Source organism: Caenorhabditis remanei, chromosome I, assembly GCF_010183535.1.
Source record: "Caenorhabditis remanei strain PX506 chromosome I, whole genome shotgun sequence".
In the NCBI taxonomy this organism is placed as follows: domain Eukaryota; kingdom Metazoa; phylum Nematoda; class Chromadorea; order Rhabditida; family Rhabditidae; genus Caenorhabditis; species Caenorhabditis remanei.
Window position 1 is genome coordinate 17,079,716 of NC_071328.1, and position 20,127 is coordinate 17,099,842.

A 20,127-nucleotide genomic window follows, 5' to 3' on the forward strand; every position below is an offset into this window, starting at 1 on the left:
CTCTTTATCGAGTATCCGTACAAATAAATTGAGATTTGAATAATTTGGTTCTTGTCAAATTTCGGCCGGGTCCGGATTTAAGAAGACACCTATTCTTTGCCAAATTTTTTGAATTTTTACCTTTAAAAATTTTACAAAAATGCTAAAAACTAGTTTTTGATTAAAGTCTATTCGAAAAGCTTGAATTATGAGACAGTCAATGACACCAGTTCACACTAATGAAATTACTGCCCAAGTTTACAAGCATTTCGATGATTCTGAGTTTTGCTTCATTGTACCCAACCAGAAATACCGAAATACGTATTTTGTTTACTATCAATCTTTTAGTTTTACGCGTTTCAGATAATTGTATAGGTAAGGGGTTCATTTCGAGTGGAAAGGTTCTTTTCGACTTGTTTTAGTTGCTCAATTTTTTGAATACGTCTTTTGCAACAATCTAATTTTAGTTTCTTTTGATTTTTGAATTTAATAAATCAGAGTAGTACTATGTCGAGAGGCACTTGAAACTTTAGCCACGCCTTAAAGAGGAAACTTTAACTTTTCTTCTAAATTTGCATACAAAACCTCGCAAACTGAATAAAAAATAAGTTGCCAAGCTCTTTTTTTCAATAGTTCTACATTATCATCACCCAACATATCATTTTCCAGCCCCGTGTGATATCATCTACCTCATTCCACCCTTACGGAATACACCCAATACCTCAACTCCTCACAATAATGGATAATGAAGAATACAGAGGAACGGAAGAGCAAAAGAAAGAGCTGGAGGAATGGGACAAGTTATTGTTCGATTGCCAGGAAGATCCTCCTCATTCCGAATCAATGGAGGATCAGTTAACAACAAAGCCAGATGCAGAAATGCAAGCTGAAATGCTGATGGACATTCAAGATGTTGAAGATGAAAAAGAGAAGATTGCATTGGATTATTGGTTCCCAGACGATCTTCTTGAGGAACGGGGAGAAGAAGAAATAGAAGACATAAGAGAGTTCACTGCTGAAGAGGTGAGACAGAAATTTAAAATCTAGGTTCCCTGTTCCGGATTTTGATTAATGCGAACTAGGAATTTAAAAAAATTATTTATTACTTTTAATAAAATCGAGTTCCTTACTAGGGAAGATCATGGAGTCAGAGTGGAGTTATAGCACATGACCTATATCATTGGACATCTGAGAAAACGCTGATTTCAAATATATATTCAGGGTTTGCCTTCGAGGACACGTATTCGAGAAAAACGAGGTTACGTTGGAAAAAAATGACTACATTAAAAGATTTTCGTTTTTTCTAACTTTGACCTTGTTTTTCTCCTATACCAGACCTCGAGGGCAAAAACTAAATACATATTTGGAATCAGCGTTTTCTCAGCTTTCCAATAAAACATACCATAACTCCGAACCGACTCCATGACCTTCCATAGTTAGTTCGTATTTTTCATTATCCCAGACTTAATGGGTATACTGTGATAACCATCTTCGTATTTACAGGCCAACAATCTCCTAAATCTGCACAAAGACCTTGACGAGCTCTACGAAATCGAAACCGAACATACAACTAAAAATGGCATGACTTACACAAAGAAAACTGTCAAACCACCAATGAACTTTGAATGCAAAGGCAACGAAGCTCCAACAGAGGAGTATATTGCTAAGGTTACGGGTAATCCACCAAAATGGAGTATTCGAGTGTTAAAACGATTCACTGACGTTGGGATATGGGATGGACAAACTGCTGGTATCAGCGTACCGCAGTTAAAAAATCAGTTGCCTGACAAAGTGAAGCCATCGTTTGCTGAATCAGACAAACTGGTCCGCCAGTCGAGTGGTTTGAATAAGAAATCAACCGTTGAATTTACTCCACAGCCTACTACTAGTGGAATGCTCGGATCTGCAAGAAACCAGAGACAGAAGCAGAAGCAGCCAAGTCTACGAGTGCAGGTGCTACACAAACTGGCCAACAATCTTCATCAACACCCAAACCTGGACATGCGAGTCGGCTAGAGTTCACTGCAACTCTTCATTATTCGGAGGTTTGTGAACGTCTTCTTATTTTCGTTTTTGGTTTTTTTCCATCGGTAGGACTACCCACGTCATTTGTAGGAGAGTAACTAAGTCAATTGCAATTTTAACCAGTTGGGAAATATTGAAATCAAAATGTACCCGCCAATTTTTGAGAGCTTGTAGGTTGTAATTTTTAATGCGGTCCGCATCACTCCCGTATTCTGAGTCCGTATTAAGAAATTGTCTACCTGTCATTCGATACATTACTCCTCTTGTAAAGATATTTGCACTGCCTGACTCAGACCCTTTTAAAATTACTACATATAGAGGAAAAGATTTTTATTCAAGTTCCGCTCTTCTGACGTTTAGGTTTGAACTGCGAAAGCCAGCAGTTTATACATCAATATGTTTCTCAAAAATTCCCAGATTACCTTTAATCCGACATTTTCATTCAGTCGTTGTTCTAAAACATATTCCACGTGTTAAATTCAAATTAATCAAACTAACTTCCAGTCTGTTCTCATTATAAAAGTACACAAAGTGAATTGAAATTCAATCCCCCTTCTGCCTCCCCCTTCCTTTCCCTTCCGTCTTAATTATTTTACAAAGTGAACACGACAATGTGTAGATTAGCGGAAACGAAATTGGAAACACCAACACTTCCGAAATTGTATACTTGCCAATTATGTTTCCATCTACTTTTTACACCTTGCCTCCTTTTTTCAGATGCAACATACATATCTCCTGCTTCCGACCGTCTTTTTTCTTCTTCGTTTTTGGTTTCCATGAAACTGTACACATGGACACACTTTTTTATACTAATCCGTTGGCCTCGTTTTGTGAAACTTGCGGTTTCTCTCCTTTTTCGGCATTTTCAGTTTCTAATAAAGCTCCTTTCGTTCTTTTTCATGATTTGGAATCCAATCGTACCTCAAGGATCTTCAAAAAATGTGATCAAGCACTTTCTATCTTTGCAACCCCTTCTATGTATATCCCTCAAAACTGGTTTCAACGCGATGATCACCTCCTCATGCTCGTAAATCTCCCCCGTTTTTCCACATTGTCATCACCTATTCGCAGATACTCAGAAATAACACACGATGACGTGGAATATGGGTGGGGTGCAACTAGAAGGCGGGATGGATAAACAATAGCCAGAGAGATCATGGAAAAACCGCGGGAAAATGGGTAAATAGTGAGTGGTAGGATTGATCTTTTGTTATTGTCCTGTTTTTTTTTCTTATTGCAGCTTTTGGAGGGCACGTCCTAGGTAATAGTTTGCTTGGTACGGTATTCCTGATTGCCACCCGAAGTAAGCTTTCTTTGGGTTTGACAGATCAAGTTTAAGGCTTCGTTTGTGAAACTTCTAGAACTTTCCACGGAAAAGTGTAACATTCACATATTAGCTTGACTCTAGTTTTTTTTAATTGTTTCTTTGTTGCTTTCTCTCTTCCCGAATGACTCACAGAACCTCGGGACCTTTTTCTTCTCTCAAAAATGAAGCACTTTGATTTTCTCCGATCAACAAACCAAGACAAGATCAAAAGACGAATGGATAAACTTAGTTAGCAAATACCAAAGTGATGACCACCTAGACCACGTCATTCTATATGAGAGAGGAGGAAAGAATAGATAATTGGTGCCCTCTGGATAGTTTCATTCCCTCTCGGCCGGGAACAGCCGAAGAACAACTTGTTTTCTCACTCTCTCTCTTGTTTGTCTTCTTCTTTATTGCAATTTTCTATTTATTTCTCAGTTTTTGTCTTGATCCTTATTCTTTTTCTTTTCATGTTGTTTCACTCACTCAATTCTCGGTTCTTCGTTAAACTTTGAAGTGGAACAGAGGGGAGAGAAATTTTTTTGGCGAGTTACTGGTGTCAGTTGGTCAAATTTATGAAGGTGGATGACTCATCAACAGATGTTTAGATCAAAAATGAGTATAAGAACAAATTCCATGATGTGGTAAGCTAGAAACCTAATGTTTTGATACCTTCTTTCTACAGTAAACTAAATGTTTCTCTCTTATTTTTGTGAAAACTAATTTCAGAATCCTACTTTCAATGCGCTCATTTTAATATTTTGCTGAAAATCTTTTTTTTTTTAATATTTTTTGGTTCCGGACAATAATAGTGAATACTGTAGGCTTAAAGGTGTAACGCTTCCGTCAGTACATTTCACTGGCGACAGAAAATTGGGTATGGGTCGTGCTGTCTTTTTTCAAAATTTGTCGCTATTTTCGATAATTTTTGTCGTTTTCTTTCATTAAATTTATCAGAAAAGCATAACAATTGACAGGAAAAACTTTAAAAGTGAAACTTTCAGAATTTTCCACGGCCAGAGAAATGCCCAAACTGTTTCGCCGCGGGGTGTGGACCAGTTTAAAAAATTTCGATATGAAAATGAGCTCACGGAGACACATTTTTAAGGTTTTGTTTTTTAGAAAGTTTTTAAAATATAACAAACTTGTAAGTTTTTGATTTCAAAAACGATTTACTCTGGAGCCATCAACGTTTCCCTCGAGCAGGTAAATAGCCACATTTGTTCTGTTGGATCTTACAAAAAGCACCCAAGACTCCACGTGGAAAAAGTGTTACTTCCACATGTCAACCATCATTAGTTCAATCCTGTCAACCAACATTTTTTTGTTTTTTTGTTGTTTTCTCTCTCCCCGAATGACTCACTGAACCTCGGGACCTTTTTCTTCTCTCAGTGCTTTTCCACTACTTTTCACTGCGTCTCCCCTATTCTCACACCCTCTCACCGTATCTCCTTTATCTCAATTATCACCTTATCACCAATCTCTTTCTCTCTGAATCTTTGAATCCCGTGTGTCACTAAACACGAATAGAATGGAGAGACAAGTGGTCGTTTTTCTCATGATCCCCTTCCTTTCCAATATCAAACTGTCTGCGTCTCTTCTTGGCTCCTATACTTTCTCCGTTATCCACGAAATAAGCACCGCCCATTGGCATTGGAGAAAAGAGGAAAAGGAAGGGATTCATTGTGGTTGATTTCGGGAACGACTTCTGATTTTTCTTGAACTGTCTGCGTCTCTTTTTCTCTCTCAAACCATATACGGATGTGATCTTCCCCTTTTTTGTCGCTGTGTTGTCGTTATCCTAATCCTATTCAAACAGAAAGTTAGCATTTGGGTCGGGTTAAGTGGATGGCCTAACTTTCATTAAACGTGTCTATCCGCGGTTTTTTTTAATTTGAGTCCATCTGGAAATGTTTAATTTTCTTCCTTCTCAAATCTCATCCCACCAAATCGCAACAACCACTTTTATTTTTTGAATCACTTACCCAAATCGGAACATTTTCCAAACGCCTACTTGAGACAACAAGGTCGATCAAATGTTCATCTATTTTAGATCTTAGGTTCCTCGTTTTACTTCAACATTCCTCTTTTTCTACAGTACCAAAGCGCGGTCCAATCTATTTAAAAATCGCTTGTGTCCCTTTGACGCGTACCTTTGACGCGTACACTCGTTTTCAGTAATAATCTAGAGACGGAGTCAGTTTGTCCTAAATTTCCGCAATTTTTTGCAAAATCATTTTCCCTTACACCTACATAAATGACCAGTGGTTTTGAAAGTAAAAAAGTGATTTGTCAAAGTTTAGTGGGCGAGTGTAATTGTTGTGTCGTCGGTCCCCTGTGTGTGTGATGTCTCCGTTTGTACGTACCGTCCGTAAATGCATATTCTCCCTCTTTGTCATCCTCTTTCTCTCTCTCTAATCGTTTTTCTTTCCTTTTTTTCTACTATTACGTCCATCGCCCACACAACACCAAAACGGTCAAGGTTTTATTGCCGATCCCTTTTCCTGTCTCTCCCCTCAATTTGTGTATGTGGTCATCTTTTTTGCGGTATCTGTCTGTGTGTCCGAATGTCTATATCTTTTTTGCCCATCTATCATGAGACATCTGTTTACCCATTTATTCCCTCATATCTCAATTTTCTGAATTTTAATTTTCAACCTTAAACTACACGTTCCTTATTTTCAGAAAATGCGATTGCTAATTCTCAATCTTTTCTTTGTGGTCTGGTACCACGGGGTACTTGGACAAAGTACCAACTCTATAATTGTCTCCACGACAACGGCTCCCGTGAAGTAAGTCCCCCACTTTGTTGCCATTCCTAAACCGCAAAAATTTCTAGGCCTGCAACATATATGCTGGTCGCTCCAGCAGTTGTCCGACCCGACCAACCGTATTCAGTGTGCATGAACTTACTGAAACAGGCCACCGATGAAGATATGATTGTGAGGATCGAAGTACGGACTGAGCAGAATGAGACAATTGCCGCCAGAGTAATGAGCAATTTAAAACCAGGAATTGCTCAAACTGTAAGCTTGTCAGAGATGCCTGCATCATCATTGACGCCAGGCCAGGGCTACAAGGCGAGTTTCATTAAATGAGAATTTTGATCATAATTTCATTCCAGCTCTACATTCGCGGTGAGACCCTCAACTCGGAAATAATCTTCGAAAACGAGAAAGAGCTAAAATACGATCAGAAGGCACTTTCTGTCTTCATTCAAACCGATCGTGCCATCTACCGCCCTGCCTCGCTTGTCAGATACAGAGCAATTGTAGTGAAGTCGGACTTGAAGCCATACGTTGGAAACGCAACGATCAAAATTTTCGATCCAAGCAGAAATTTGATTTCACAGACAATTGATGTGCCATTGGATAGAGGTAAGTGATTATTTCACTATCCTTTTCGTATTTTATAAGTAATTCCTTTTAGGTGTCTACAGTGGAGAGCTCCAGTTAGCCGATGAAACTCTTTTGGGAGACTGGTCGATTGAAGTGGAGACATCGAACGGAGTACACGACAAATCTTCATTTTCAGTGGACACATATGTGCTACCAAAGTTTGAAGTCAACATTAAAACCTCTTCGTTTATCACTATCAATGATGATTTATCAGTTTTCGTAGATGCAAAGTGAGTCTCTTGTTTCAGAAACTTGTAGTATCCACATACTATAGATATACCTATGGAAAAGGAGTCGCTGGAAAAGCGAAAGTCTCTCTAGAACTTCCATGGCATAGATGGCATGCAATGGCCCCGGTTCCAATTGATGAGAATGGGAAGACGAAAGAGGAGGAGTTGATGGTGGAGAGAACGGTAAAGTTGAATAGACAAGGAGAAGCCGCTGTGGTCTTCTCGAATGACGAGTTGAAGAGACACAAATTATTGCATGTGAGTATTTCTCTTTTTTTTTCTATGAACTGTCAAACTTTTCGAACGGTGAAGCTTTTTCACATGGAATTCCAAATCGGCTAATAGTATACACAAAGATATTTTAAACATACAAACACAGGTAAACCGCCGGGGAAGACATATGAAACCGCGCGGTGGTGTATATGCGGACGATTTGGAATTCCAAAAAAAGCTAAACAATTAAAAAAGTTTTTGAGAGCATATAACTCGGCTCGTTGAAACAGTTAGCCGGTTTTGATGGCAGAAGTGGACTCACGTAGTCGGAAGTACTTAAAGACTTTCTTTGTCAGCTAACGTTTTTCCTATAAATTATTCTGTTTTAGGAATGGGGAGGAGGATCCATCCGAATCGTTGCATCTGTCACCGAAGACATCACTGAAATCGAGAGAAATGCCACACATCAAATCTCGACTTTCCGTGAGGAAGTGAAATTAGATGTGGAGAAACAGGGAGACACATTCAAACCAGGACTCACATACAATGTAGTTGTCGCATTGAAACAGATGGACGACACCCCAGTGAAGGCTACGTTGCCAAAGAAGGTTCAAGTTTCAACATTCTACAACTACCCATACAATCATGACACTTCATCTCTTCAAGAAGAAAAGGAGACAAAGATAGTGGAAGTAGACGCCCATGGAACCAGTGTTTTAACCCTTCAACCACCAATCAACTGCACTTCCGCTAGAATCGAGGCACATTATGATATTGGAGGGAAGGATAACTTTACCGCCACACCTATTTATTCTTCTCTTTATGTCGAGGCTGCCGTCAGTCCGACTAAGAGTTTCCTGCAGTTGTTGGCTGATAATGAGGGTGCTGTGGATGTCGGGAAGAGTTTGAGCTTCTCGTTGAAAGCGACTCAGCCATTGAGTACGATTACTTATCAGGTAAACAATAGAGGAATCTTATAAACTAGCGAACTTTTATAGGTCATGTCTCGATCAAATATTGTCGTATCCCAGCAAATGGCTGTAAACGCTGAACATGCCACGATTAGCTTCCCAGCTACTGCTAGCGTAAGTTCTGATCGTTTTCCGCAAACCAAGTTTTTGTATTCCAGATGGCCCCTAAATCTCGTCTCATTGTATATGCAATCATTGAGAACAGTCAAGAAGTGCTAGTAGATGCTCTCGACTTCAAAGTAGACGGAATCTTCCAAAATCAAGTGTCCCTTTCTATCGATAAGCAAGCCGTTGAGCCAGGACAGAATGTCAAATTCAAGGTGACATCGGACAAGAACTCATTTGTTGGACTACTCGTGGTGGATCAGAGTGTACTTCTATTGAAAACTGGAAATGATATAACAAGAGAGAAGGTGGAGACAGATTTGGAGAATTATGATTCGAATAATGTTGGCTTCGGAGGAGGTGGTCGACCATGGGAAGCTATAGACAAGAGGAAGAAGAGATCCGTCTGGAGACCATGGTGGGGTATTGGAGGAAGTGATGCCCAATCGATTTTTTCGGTTTGTTTTACTTCAATGCCTAAAACCCTTTACACGTCTTGATTTCAGAATGCTGGCCTCGTCGTGCTGACCGACGCGCTTCTCTATCAGGAACCACAACGTGAGTTCTTCCCTGGTAAGTTCATGAGAAGAGGGAAAGGTTCGTTTTAGAAATGAGACGGTACCACACACCGGGTGGTCTTGCAGTTATGATGATGGATCGTAATCCAGTGATGGCGGAAGCCGCGTTTGCACCTGCTCCAATGGCTGGCGCCGCAGCAGCACCACCACCGACTGTCAGAAAGTTCTTCCCGCATACATGGATTTGGTCGGATCTGAACTCCACAAGGTATAGCAAACTGTTTTAAGCTTTCCAACACCAAAAAATTTCAGCGGAGAAGTGGAGATGGAAGTACAAGCACCTGATACCATCACATCTTGGGTCGCCTCCACTTTCGCTATCAATGAAGAAAATGGTCTTGGAATCTCACCAACTACATCGAAACTCCGTGTGTTCCGCCCATTCTTCATCCAACTCAACTTGCCGTATGCAGTCAGAAGAGGCGAGAAGTTTGCTCTTCTTGTCCTTGTCTTTAATTATATGGAGAAAGAACAAGACGTAAGTTTTAGCAGTTTAGTTACTTTTATTAATTTATCATGTTCTAGGTTACGGTTACTCTGAAATACGACCAAGACTCCGGATATGACCTACTTAAGAAGGATGGCACAATTGTGAAGCGTGACGAAGTGGGACAACAAAATGTGAGAGTAGTATCAGTAGCAGGAGGAGGAACATCAAAAGCAGTCTACTTCCCAATTGTTCCATCATCGATCGGCGAAATTCCAGTTCACATAAGTGCAATTGCTTCTCAAGGAGGGGATGCAGTTGAGATGAACTTGAGAGTAGAACCACAAGGATACCGAGTTGATAGAAACATTCCGTTTGTGATCGACATGAACAATAACTCCTCAGACTTCTCAAAATCGATCGATTTAATCTGGCCAAGTGATTTAGTCGATGGATCGCAGAAGGCTAGAATCGATGTGATCGGAGATATGATGGGTCCAGTGCTCAATAACGCTCACAAACTTGTGCAAATGCCGTATGGATGCGGAGAGCAGAATATGTTGAACTTGGTTCCGAATATCTTGGTGGTCAAGTATCTGAGAGCTACAAATAGAAATGAGAGTCTGTTGGAGGCGAAGGCTTTGAAATATATTGAGCAGGGAATTCAAAGGGAATTGACTTATAAGTGAGTGTGTGCTGAAAGGTACCTGTAGTTAAAGTCAATCAATTTCAGACGTGCCGACAACTCCTTCTCCGCTTTCGGTGATAGTGACAAAGCCGGATCCACGTGGCTTACAGCTTTCGTCGTCCGCTCTTTCCATCACGCTAAACAATACGCTTTCGTAGATCCAAACGTCATCTCCAGAGCGGTCGCATTCTTGAACTCTCAACAAATGGAATCAGGAGCATTCGCCGAGAGAGGAGAAATTCATCACAAAGATATGCAAGGAGGTGCGCAGGATGGAGGTGTCGCTCTCACTGCATTCGTGCTCATCTCAATTTTGGAAAACGGAATGGAGAACGGAAAAGCGGTTGCGTACTTGGAGAAGCACTTGGATGAGATATCTGGAAACGCGTATACCATGTCGGTTGTGGCTTATGCGTTGCAGTTGGCAAAGAGTAAGCAGGCAGGTAAGGCATTCGAGATGTTGAAGAAACATAAGATTGTGGAGAAGTCTGGAGATGTGAAGTTTGCAAGTGCACAGAAGAAGACGGAGAAACCAAAGGAGTCAAACGCTTATTTGTTCCAGGTAACAATTTTATTTACTTTTAATTCTTAATTCCATTCCATATTTTTATAGGCTAGACCAGTCGACATTGAGACCACATCCTACGCGGTTCTATCCTACCTCGCCCAAAACCAGACCTCCGAAGCTTTATCTATCATCCGTTGGTTGGTCTCACAACGAAATGAACTAGGAGGATTCACATCCACTCAGGATACAGTAATGGCCCTTCAAGCACTATCTTCATATGCTGCAGTCACTTATTCCGACAAACACGCCAGTCAACTAACCATCCAAAACGGAAAACATTCCCACTCTTTTGAAGTCAATCCTCGAAATGCAATCGTGCTCCAATCGTATCAACTGAGCTCGTTCAATGATGGAGTTACGATTCAAGCAAACGGAAGTGGTGTGGTATTTGCACAGCTGTCATATTCATACTATAGAGACTCGTTGAATGATGACGCTCCATTCTTCTGTTCCCAAGAGATCAAGGAGATGAGAGCAGGAAACAGGTTGCAGTTGGATTTGTGTTGCAAGTGAGTTATTCTTTGTATGTTTTAACTAATTATCCCATTTCCAGCTACACTCGTCCTGGAAAGTCCAACATGGCTCTCGCGGAAATCGACGCATTGAGTGGATATCGTTTTGACGCGGAGCAGGTTCACACATTGACGGGTATCGAGGATTTGCAGAGAGTTGAAATGGAGAAGGAGGACACCAAGATGAATGTCTATTTCAATCCGGTAAGTTGTAGTCTTTGGAAAAAACTGATGTTATTCATCTAGGTGAGGTTGCAGGTTGCATTTGCGAGCGCTGAGAGTTTTAGAAAATTTGCCAAACTATAGTAGAATTTGGCACCAAATCTTAAAATTCAACTTTTTTCGAATTTTTTGAAATTTAAAACTTTGAATTTTGAAACTTTTTTCCTGAAAAAGTCCATTTTTCGACTATGACTCAGAATTAGATGAAACTCGGAAAAACCATTAAAAATCTTCACATTTGATGAAAAATGTTTAAAATGTCAAAAAATTGGTATTTTTTTGAAGCAGGGCTTTCGGGCCTTTTATAACAAGTATGTTGCTGTTCCATTTAGAAATACAGTGTCCTTCCGATGCACGCGTTTTTTTTCGGAGTCTTCCAACCTATTCGTGTACTCCTTTTTGAGATACATACAGTACCGGCCAAAAATATACCATATTTTCCCTTTGTCAGTGAAAATATCCAACTTTGAGAGTGTGTCATGGTAAATCTGATTGTCAAACTTAGTAGGTTTTTAATGAATTATACAGATTATATAAAACTTCATTTTTGTAGCTGACAACTTTTTTGTACGAACACGCCCTAGCATTTTAAGACGACAGCTCAAAAATCGCACTATTTTACACTGAAATTGGTCGATTTGAGGGAGGAACTTCTTTTCGCTAAGGAGTGTCCGTAGAAAAAAGTTGTCAACTACAAAAATTGTGCTATATTTTTGATCTCTAGAATCCATTTAATATTTTACTATGTGGGAAAAATTGTTTTACTATGACACACTATCAAACTTGGACATTTTAACTGAAAAAGCCAAAATATGATATCCTGTTGGCCGGTACTAATACGCATTATGATATAGTGGTTTATGAGATTTTCCATATTTCCAAAACTACAATATCTAGAATAATTGTTTCAACTAAAAAACTAGAGAACTATATATTTGATTTATCCAAAACATCAATGTTCAAAAAGTCTCTCTCATTACTTTTGTTCCAGTTGGGCGGAAAACCAGTGTGTCTCTCATTGTACTCCGATGTCAGCTACCAGGTAGCCGACCAGAAACCAGCTAACTTCCGACTAGTAGACTATTACGATCCAGAGGAACAGGTAGCTTGAAAAAACTGTTCTCAGGTCACCCCAACTCTTTCCAGCTAAAAATGACATACTCGGCGAAACAAACGCGTTCCCTACAGGAGAAGTGTGGGGATGACTGTTGGCCTCCAATGTCTCCCTCTCTTCCACCATCAGATGAATCCACCGTAACAGGCACGTCATCTGCTGATTCTGCAACATGGCTGTGTGCTCTCATATCTGCTGTTGGTGTGCTCCGATTACTCGCATGAGATTTGTTCTGAATCTGCTTCTGGTTCTAATGACTCTAATCTAACCAACAAAAAATCCCCGTTACATTTCTAATTGTTTTCTATTCTAATCGATTGTTGCTCCTTTGGATACGGTTATTTCTTGCCCCGCCCCCTTTCTTCTTTTCATTCCCCGCTCTTCCCTAACTACAAACTACACACTGTTTCGATTTTGAATCAAAAATTTCAGAAACTTACTGAAAGAGACATTGGGTGTCCCAGTCTGCTGTATCTACACGTGGCAGAAGATGTGTTTTTAATAATATTTGTATTTTTTGAATATAAAAACTTTATTTTTTTTAATTTATATAATCTAGAAGAAAGCAAATATGTTAAATAAGTGAGCGGAGTCTAATTAGCAAAAAAAATAGCAAAAACTAGAGTGAAAACAGCAGAGAGTAGAGAGGAAACAGTAACGGACCCATCGACAGGCACTTTTCTTTTTTCGATTTCCTCCAATAGTTCAGTCAAAGTGATTCCTTCGTCTGCCCACATTGCTTGTTCATTACATTTACTGGTTCCATCACAACAGCAGAGACGTCCCTTCATTTTGATAGGCTCGTCTACTTCCTCGCCGTCTTCGGGTTCCTGAAATATAGGGATCGTTAAGGTATCACGGTTCAAATTTAGGTCCGTTAAGTAGAGTAGAATAGTTAATTCATTTTTGTAGTTTCCTTGCCTGATCGAACAAAAAGTCGATACATAAACTTCTCGTTCCATTCATCTTTCCTTGATCCATCAATATCTCCGAGCAGCTAGGCATTTCCGCTATTCTTTTCGTTTCCCGCCATTTAGTGTTGTTTTGAAATTTATCATCCTCGTTCTTCGACATAAAATGCATAACCATCTTGCGAGAATGGCATCCACGGGTTACTGTAGTCGGACCACCGTCTTCTTCGGCGGTGAGTAGAGAGTAGCAGTATGGGTCGTCGCTGGAAATTATGAGGTTCTAATTAAAAACTATGAAAGCCATATCAATTAGACAGCAATTAGAATCCCATTAAGATCAGAAGGTTTTCATACATAGACAATGTTATTCGCCTAAAATTGAGACACTTTGAGAGCATCTCATGATCCTGACAGATGCATCATTCGTTTCAAAATTTATATTGTTAGGTAGATTACACCTAGATCTTCGTTTTGTCAATTGAAAACTTTTCCCTACCCCTTCTAGTTTTTGAGATCCAGTCGTTCTCCGGAGCAATGCCACAATTTGAGAGGCTAGGATGCACCATGTTACAGGGCTCATATCTCAAAAGCTACATAGAAGAGATGAAAGGAAAATGTCAACTAAGAAAATAAAGCTATCCTTTTGCTCTACACAACAACATGTAATTTGAATAGATAGGAGAGTACCGAGCGCTGTGTCAAAAACTCGAAGTTGGAGCTATTAGGCAACCTAGCGGAGTATCTGTAACTCTATAAGAGCTGCAGTTGTTAACTTCAAAATTTCCTTACAACCTACCACGGCCGGAACAATCTAATATCCTCATTGGGTATCTCCATCGAGTTCACACACTGTTGTCCGTGTGCATATTTAGGCGGTACCCCGATAAAACCCAAATTACAACCATCCGCATCATTGCAGCAACAGACTGAAGAGTTGTCGCGGGCGAAGCACCCCGACGATTTTTTATTCTTCAACTGATCCTGTGAGACACAGAAGGCGTCGTCGTCGCAGTTGAAGACTCCAGATGACTTGTTGTGGAAACACCATCCCCAGATGTTGTGTCCTTGACACCAACTCTGTAAATCCGTAGTCTCCCCAAAAAAGAAGAAAGATATTCCCAAAAATGAAAAAAAAAAATGGCAAAGCGATACTTCAGTAGTTCGTAGTATCTAGGCTACAACCAAAGCACTTCCTAGTTCTAGTTGCACATAAGAGACTACAAACTACACTTTAAGCATCCAACACAAACTCACCTTCTCATTGTGGACACAGTAGCGTGCCCAACTTAAAGAGACTAGAAAAAGTAAGAGGAGGGGAGAAGGTGCCATGTTTGGTATACTGAAGTGGAGGGACCGCCCGAGGAGGGGAGGATCCCCACCCCTTCATTTCAGATTCTCATGCATTGAGAAGTGTCTTCTTCTGTCTCTTGACGACTACTTAGGAATGGTTATTCATCGATGATGAAGTGAGAAGAAGAGGGGTATTTGGGAAGAAAGTTGAATGAATTCTTGAAAAAGGTGCACTTTTAGAGATGAGAAATGGATGGGTAGCTGGAATGATCCAAGGGGAATAAGTGAGTATAATTTATGGTGATCAATGGAAGGAATAACAGAAGAAGACCCGAAAGTTGAGGATCAAAAAAATTCGGAAAAAAGTACATATAAATTATCAAATTCAAAGTTTAGATCGGTGTGGAGTCGTGTTTGTTGCGGACCAGAATTCCCATCTGTTTGCATGCTTCGAGGGTGGCACGAGCAGCGGATGTCTCGATTAGTTGAACGTTGTCCAGTTGGGCGTGGCACGTTTGGTTCTGGAAGTAGAGTAATATTGATTTAGGAAATTTAGATATATATTAGCACGGCACGCTTCCTACAACTGCGCTCCACCGAAATGCCCTTGAAAAATGTCTATTTTTCTCTGAGTCTCTCAATTTCAATCCCAATTTTCTTCGGTTTCGGTAGAGCGAGGTTGTAAGACGTGTGCAGTGCTAATAAGGGGGCCGAAATTTCATTGTTTTTTGCTAACATATTAAAATGGATTTCTGTGAATAATCTCTAGTGAAAGTACAATATTCCTGTGAATTTGAAAGATTTTGCAATAAACTGCGCAGAATTTTGAACAAATTTTTCAAATCCTCACCCTATTTTTGCTCATTTTCCATTAATTTAAAGCCAATGATGCGCCAACCCTCGATTTTACTAATTTTCAGCTGATTTTTGGCAATGTCTTATCTTAAAATCGCGTTGAATGTGCGCCAAATTCAAAATTCCGATTATCAGAGCGCGTAGAAAGAGCGCCAGAGTGATTTTAGCCAATTTCATCCGTCCGAGGTGCACCAGATGTAATCTCTGTTCAATTTTAGCCGATTTTTCCCTAATTTCATCAATTTTTTTGAATTTCCATATTTTTAAAAATTCTACCGTCTTATTTATCTTGTCTATCAATGCGTAGGCTTCAGAGCGAAAAAACGCTCAAAATTCGTCTAAAATCCTACCTGTGACAAGAAAGCGATAGCAGAAGTGCGCAATTTGGCGTCTCTCCGATCATAAATATCTTGTACAAGTGATTTGACAGCCTCCACCTCATATATGTCATCAGTGGCGTCTCGTACTAACATATGTGAGATTTCGAAGAAATGCTCGACCGGCAGTTGAGCTAATCCTTGACTCTCCGTCTCGGCCGCCAATATTTTCTTCAGCTCGTCGACTTCCATCCATTTCGGTGCGACCAGTTTGCAATGGTGCTTTCGTTTCATCAGAATTGCTGTCCATATCGGAATACGGCATGGAACGCCCGCTTCGAATGGTCCAATATCGCCGGAAATCAAATGAATCGCTTTTTCGTCACTTATCGCTGGAATCACGTCGATTGGTGTGTTGCCAGCAAGAAATTCGCAACGTTCGGCGTCCATTCTATTGAAAACGGTTTTTAAAAATTAGAAAAAAACAAGCACTACACATGGAAATATTAGTGAACCGAACACATCACAACACATCTAAAAAATCGAGTAAAATGAAAAAATAAAGAAATAAAGCGTTCATTGTCGTCTCGTCTGTTCTAAACGAATTCCTACTATATCCCTAAATTTAGTAAATTTAATTTACAACAAAAAACAAAAATGCAATTTTGAACGGGTGTCGAATCGGGACTAGAGGCAGTGAAGGGCAAGCAGAATAGATGATTCGTCGATAGGGTTTTCAATAGAAATTCGTCAAAAAAGATTAAATATCATTCTGCAATTTCCTCTTCCACAGACACTTGAATCAATCCTGTATGAATGGCGAACACCAGCGATAGGGCGAGAGCTCCAATAGTGAAGAGGATGGCGTCACGCATTGGTGGCTCGTCTGCCATCGCTTCTGATGTCTCTTCCGTCGTTTTCGCAGCTTCTTTGTCTGCTTTCGCTTTTGAGATTCGAGATTGCCACATTTTTCGGTTGGATTGTTGTCGTTTCAGCTCTTCCTCACTGAGTGGGAGATAGATTGATGAGACTGTTTCGACGAAACGAACCTGAAAATAGTGTATAGAAAATTATATATTTTTAATTCCTATAGAAACGCGCTGAAGGCACGCCAGTATAAAACTCACCAAATTTGGACAAGCAGAGAGTTGTACTTGAAGACGATCATTGGGAAGTGGTACACGAAGAAGCGGTGCCAAATAACCAAATACCAACGCATCGAGCGATGTCGGCTTGTTTCCGCAGAAAAATTTGTTATCGCCCAGCTTCGTCGACAACGTATTCAACGCCATGAAGGCGTCCTTCAGAATCTCTGTATCATTTTTTCCGCCCAACATTCTCAACGCCTTCTTCTTTCGCTTCTCCAGATAGTACAGATTGTATGGGAAGTGGAGGTGCGACGCGTACCAGTATTGCGTCACTGTGTTGTAATTCAGCTCGTCCGCCCAGAACGTGTGGAGCTAAAAATGGATTTTGGTGGAATTTTTTGGAAATTTTAAATTTTATGAAATTCTTACAACAGCTGGATACAAATTATGATGCAAATAGCAGGAGAACGCATCCAATTGTGCTCTTTCAATGGTTGTCAAATCCGCATCAATCACGACGTCTTGTCCGCATTTTTTCAGAATATCCACGAATTTCTCAAAATCTGTCACTGGTTTCGCGTTCCCATCGATTTGGGCAACCATCGGGAGCTCTCCATTCGGTGATCTCCATGGGCGAGCCGATTGGACGACTCTTACTGGGCTGGCGCACATTTTTGAGCATGCCTGAGAAAAATTGAGGTAAAAGCAACGAACACTTTATGTAAATCTCACCAAAAACTGAAGCGAGGAGACATCAATCGTTGGGAGACCAAAATCTGATGGCCAAATATGTAGTTCCATTTTCTGAAAACAGTATGTCTGAAACTGTGGAAAAATTCAATTTTTCTAAATGGAAGAGAAAATAAAATAAGAAGAAAATAAGTTGGCGCCGCACAGGCGGTTTCTAGGCCATAACCGTGGAACGATGGCGCGAAGTTTAAATTTGATGGAACACTACTTCTTCGTTTCAGATCAAATTCTAGAGAATCCCGGAAATTTTCACAGTCAGTTTTTGCATTAGAACCATATTCACAGCCCCAGTGACTCTAAATCTCATGTTTTTCTTCAAGAATTTGCGTTTGGACAACAATTGCATGTTTTTTTTGCAAAAGCAGTTTCAATTAGGTAAATTATTTTATTTTCTTATTTTTGTATTTTTTTCATTGTGAGTTTCGCGTTTATTCTACGTTTTCTTGTTTCGAGAAGTGCTTTCAAAGTACAAAATCAATGTCTCGTGAGCGTGTTGGCAAACGCGCTCCACTGCTAAACGTCTAGAACATTCAAGAAAAATCCATCGACAAACCACTCGTTTTCGCCCATTTCCCTCCCTTTTTCCTCAGTTTCCTCATCATTTTAAGTGGTTCTTGGTGTTATAATCGATTGCGCAATGTCAAATTCACTTATCCATTTTATTACGCTCATTTTCGTCTTTAAATACTCTCAGAAAATCGATTTTAAACTTTCGAAACTTTTCAGATCCATAATTTTTAAAAATGGTGAAGGAAACCGGATATTATGATGTTCTCGGTGTGAAGCCAGACGCGTCCGACAGCGAGCTGAAGAAGGCCTACCGAAAAATGGCGCTGAAATTCCATCCAGACAAAAATCCGGACGGTGCCGAGCAATTCAAGCAAATCTCACAGGTGAGTAGGTAGTTTCACGAGTATATTATTTTCAATTAACTATTTTCAGGCCTACGAAGTGCTGTCAGACGAAAAGAAGCGTAAAATCTACGATCAAGGTGGAGAGGAAGCGCTTCAAGGCGGTGGTGGTGGCGGAGAAGGTTTCCACAATCCATTTGATGTCTTCGATATGTTCTTTGGTGGTGGTGGTGGAAGACGGGGTGAACGACGTGTCAAGCCTACGGTTCACAATTTACGGGTCTCTTTGGATGCTTTGTACAAAGGATGCACAAAAAAACTGAAAATCTCGAGAACAGCCACCTGCAAGCAGTGTAACGGACGTGGAGGAGCAGAAGGCGCCGCGAAAACGTGTGCTGACTGTAATGGACGTGGAATGAAGATCCGAATGATTAGAATGGGTCCAATGGTTCAACAAATGCAATCACACTGTGAAAGTTGTAACGGAGAAGGAGAGACTATCGACCATAAAGATCGCTGTAAGAAGTGCAATGGAAAGAAGCAGGTAAAAGAAGACGAGATAATTGAAGTTGGAATCACACCTGGAATGCGTGACGGTGAAAAGTTTGTGTTCGAAGGAAAAGGAGACGAAGTTGTCGGTATTGACAAACCTGGAGATTTTGTAGTTGTACTTGATGAGATTGAGCACGGAACATTTGTCAGAAAAGGAGATAATCTAATCGTTCAACACAATATCGACCTCTCTGAAGCACTCTGCGGATTCGTTCGAACAATCACCACCCTCGACGGACGTCACATCTTCTATCGTGTTCTGCCTGGAGAGGTTATCGCTCATGCTGATGTTAAGGTTATTCATAACGAAGGAATGCCAATGAAACGAGCACCATCCGATAAAGGAGATCTCCTCGTTCAGTTTGATGTCAAATTCCCTGATAAGATTAGTCCGGATGCGGCGAAGAAGTTGGCCGATTTGTTGCCAGGAAAAAGTGAGTTGAAGCTCTCATGATTCAGTAATGTGACTGATTTTCTTGGGTTTATAGTGACTCAGGGTCATCAGTCTGCATCCGAGCTATTTTTGTTTAAAAAAAGAATTTAGTTATCTTAATTGAAATCCGTTTAAAACAAATTAGTTAAGCTTAATGCAGTTTTTGAGAATCCCTCAAAATGGTTCCTTTCTATGGAGAAAGAGTTCAAAATTAAACTCTGCCATTTGAAAATTGAAATCTCTGACTGAATGTTTTCAGCAAATATTTCGCAATTTTCTTTTTTTTTTGAGTAAAAACCGAATCTTGTCGAGTTGTATTATTTTCAGCGATAAAATTACTTTATTCTTTATTTTTTCAGGAGAAGAAATCATAGACGAAGACGCCGAAGTTGTCGAGCTGACCGAGTTGGATCCACGAGCCTCTCGTCGGAATTTCGGAGAACGCGAAGAGTTCGAAGGACACCATGGCGGTGGATTCGGTGGACACGCTCACGGACCAGGAGGAGTGCAATGTCAGCAGTCTTGATTCGACTCTTTTTTTCACCAATTCTTCACCAATTCCCCTCTTTTCTTCACTATTTTTAGGATTTCAAACTTGGCCCCTTTCCGCCTCCCTCGGATTCTACTATTTCCTTTTCATCAAACAGTTTCTTTTGCCTTTCTTTTGAATTATTGACTTGATTTTTCAGTGTTTCACCCATTTTTTTTGTTTTTCCCGGCTCTCAAATAAGCTCACATAAT

At 40.2% G+C, this 20,127-nt stretch overlaps 6 protein-coding genes across 6 annotated transcripts; 3 read left to right on the plus strand and 3 right to left on the minus strand.

Moving 5' to 3' along the window:
- Positions 1 to 717: 717 nt before the first annotated feature.
- Positions 718 to 1,995, plus strand: GCK72_003581 (uncharacterized protein; the record flags this gene model as incomplete). The annotated part of the gene is made up of 2 exons (XM_003107338.2): positions 718 to 1,002; positions 1,483 to 1,995. The coding sequence occupies 2 exons, from the start codon at positions 718 to 720 to the stop codon at positions 1,993 to 1,995; spliced, it is 798 nt and encodes a 265-aa protein (XP_003107386.2).
- A 4,006-nt stretch (positions 1,996 to 6,001) lies between these two features.
- On the plus strand, positions 6,002 to 12,563 carry GCK72_003582 (uncharacterized protein; the record flags this gene model as incomplete). Its single annotated transcript, XM_053724133.1, has 17 exons — positions 6,002 to 6,105; positions 6,153 to 6,393; positions 6,438 to 6,690; positions 6,743 to 6,941; positions 6,986 to 7,199; positions 7,544 to 8,110; positions 8,153 to 8,239; positions 8,284 to 8,688; positions 8,737 to 8,803; positions 8,875 to 9,016; positions 9,061 to 9,286; positions 9,334 to 9,920; positions 9,969 to 10,485; positions 10,537 to 11,000; positions 11,045 to 11,207; positions 12,217 to 12,327; positions 12,372 to 12,563. The coding sequence occupies 17 exons, from the start codon at positions 6,002 to 6,004 to the stop codon at positions 12,561 to 12,563; spliced, it is 4,539 nt and encodes a 1,512-aa protein (XP_053592778.1).
- Positions 12,564 to 12,932: 369 nt separating this feature from the next.
- GCK72_003583 (uncharacterized protein) lies at positions 12,933 to 14,579 on the minus strand (the record flags this gene model as incomplete). The annotated part of the gene is made up of 4 exons (XM_003107364.2): positions 12,933 to 13,169; positions 13,261 to 13,513; positions 14,047 to 14,327; positions 14,505 to 14,579. 4 exons carry the CDS (start codon positions 14,577 to 14,579, stop codon positions 12,933 to 12,935), a joined length of 846 nt encoding a protein of 281 aa, XP_003107412.1.
- A 353-nt stretch (positions 14,580 to 14,932) lies between these two features.
- GCK72_003584 (uncharacterized protein) lies at positions 14,933 to 16,162 on the minus strand (the record flags this gene model as incomplete). The annotated part of the gene is made up of 2 exons (XM_003107343.2): positions 14,933 to 15,061; positions 15,746 to 16,162. 2 exons carry the CDS (start codon positions 16,160 to 16,162, stop codon positions 14,933 to 14,935), a joined length of 546 nt encoding a protein of 181 aa, XP_003107391.2.
- A 317-nt stretch (positions 16,163 to 16,479) lies between these two features.
- GCK72_003585 (uncharacterized protein) lies at positions 16,480 to 17,601 on the minus strand (the record flags this gene model as incomplete). The annotated part of the gene is made up of 4 exons (XM_003107454.2): positions 16,480 to 16,761; positions 16,840 to 17,172; positions 17,230 to 17,484; positions 17,533 to 17,601. 4 exons carry the CDS (start codon positions 17,599 to 17,601, stop codon positions 16,480 to 16,482), a joined length of 939 nt encoding a protein of 312 aa, XP_003107502.1.
- A 692-nt stretch (positions 17,602 to 18,293) lies between these two features.
- Positions 18,294 to 19,912, plus strand: GCK72_003586 (uncharacterized protein; the record flags this gene model as incomplete). Its single annotated transcript, XM_003107316.2, has 3 exons — positions 18,294 to 18,443; positions 18,493 to 19,387; positions 19,746 to 19,912. 3 exons carry the CDS (start codon positions 18,294 to 18,296, stop codon positions 19,910 to 19,912), a joined length of 1,212 nt encoding a protein of 403 aa, XP_003107364.1.
- Between the last annotated feature and the right edge of the window lie 215 nt (positions 19,913 to 20,127).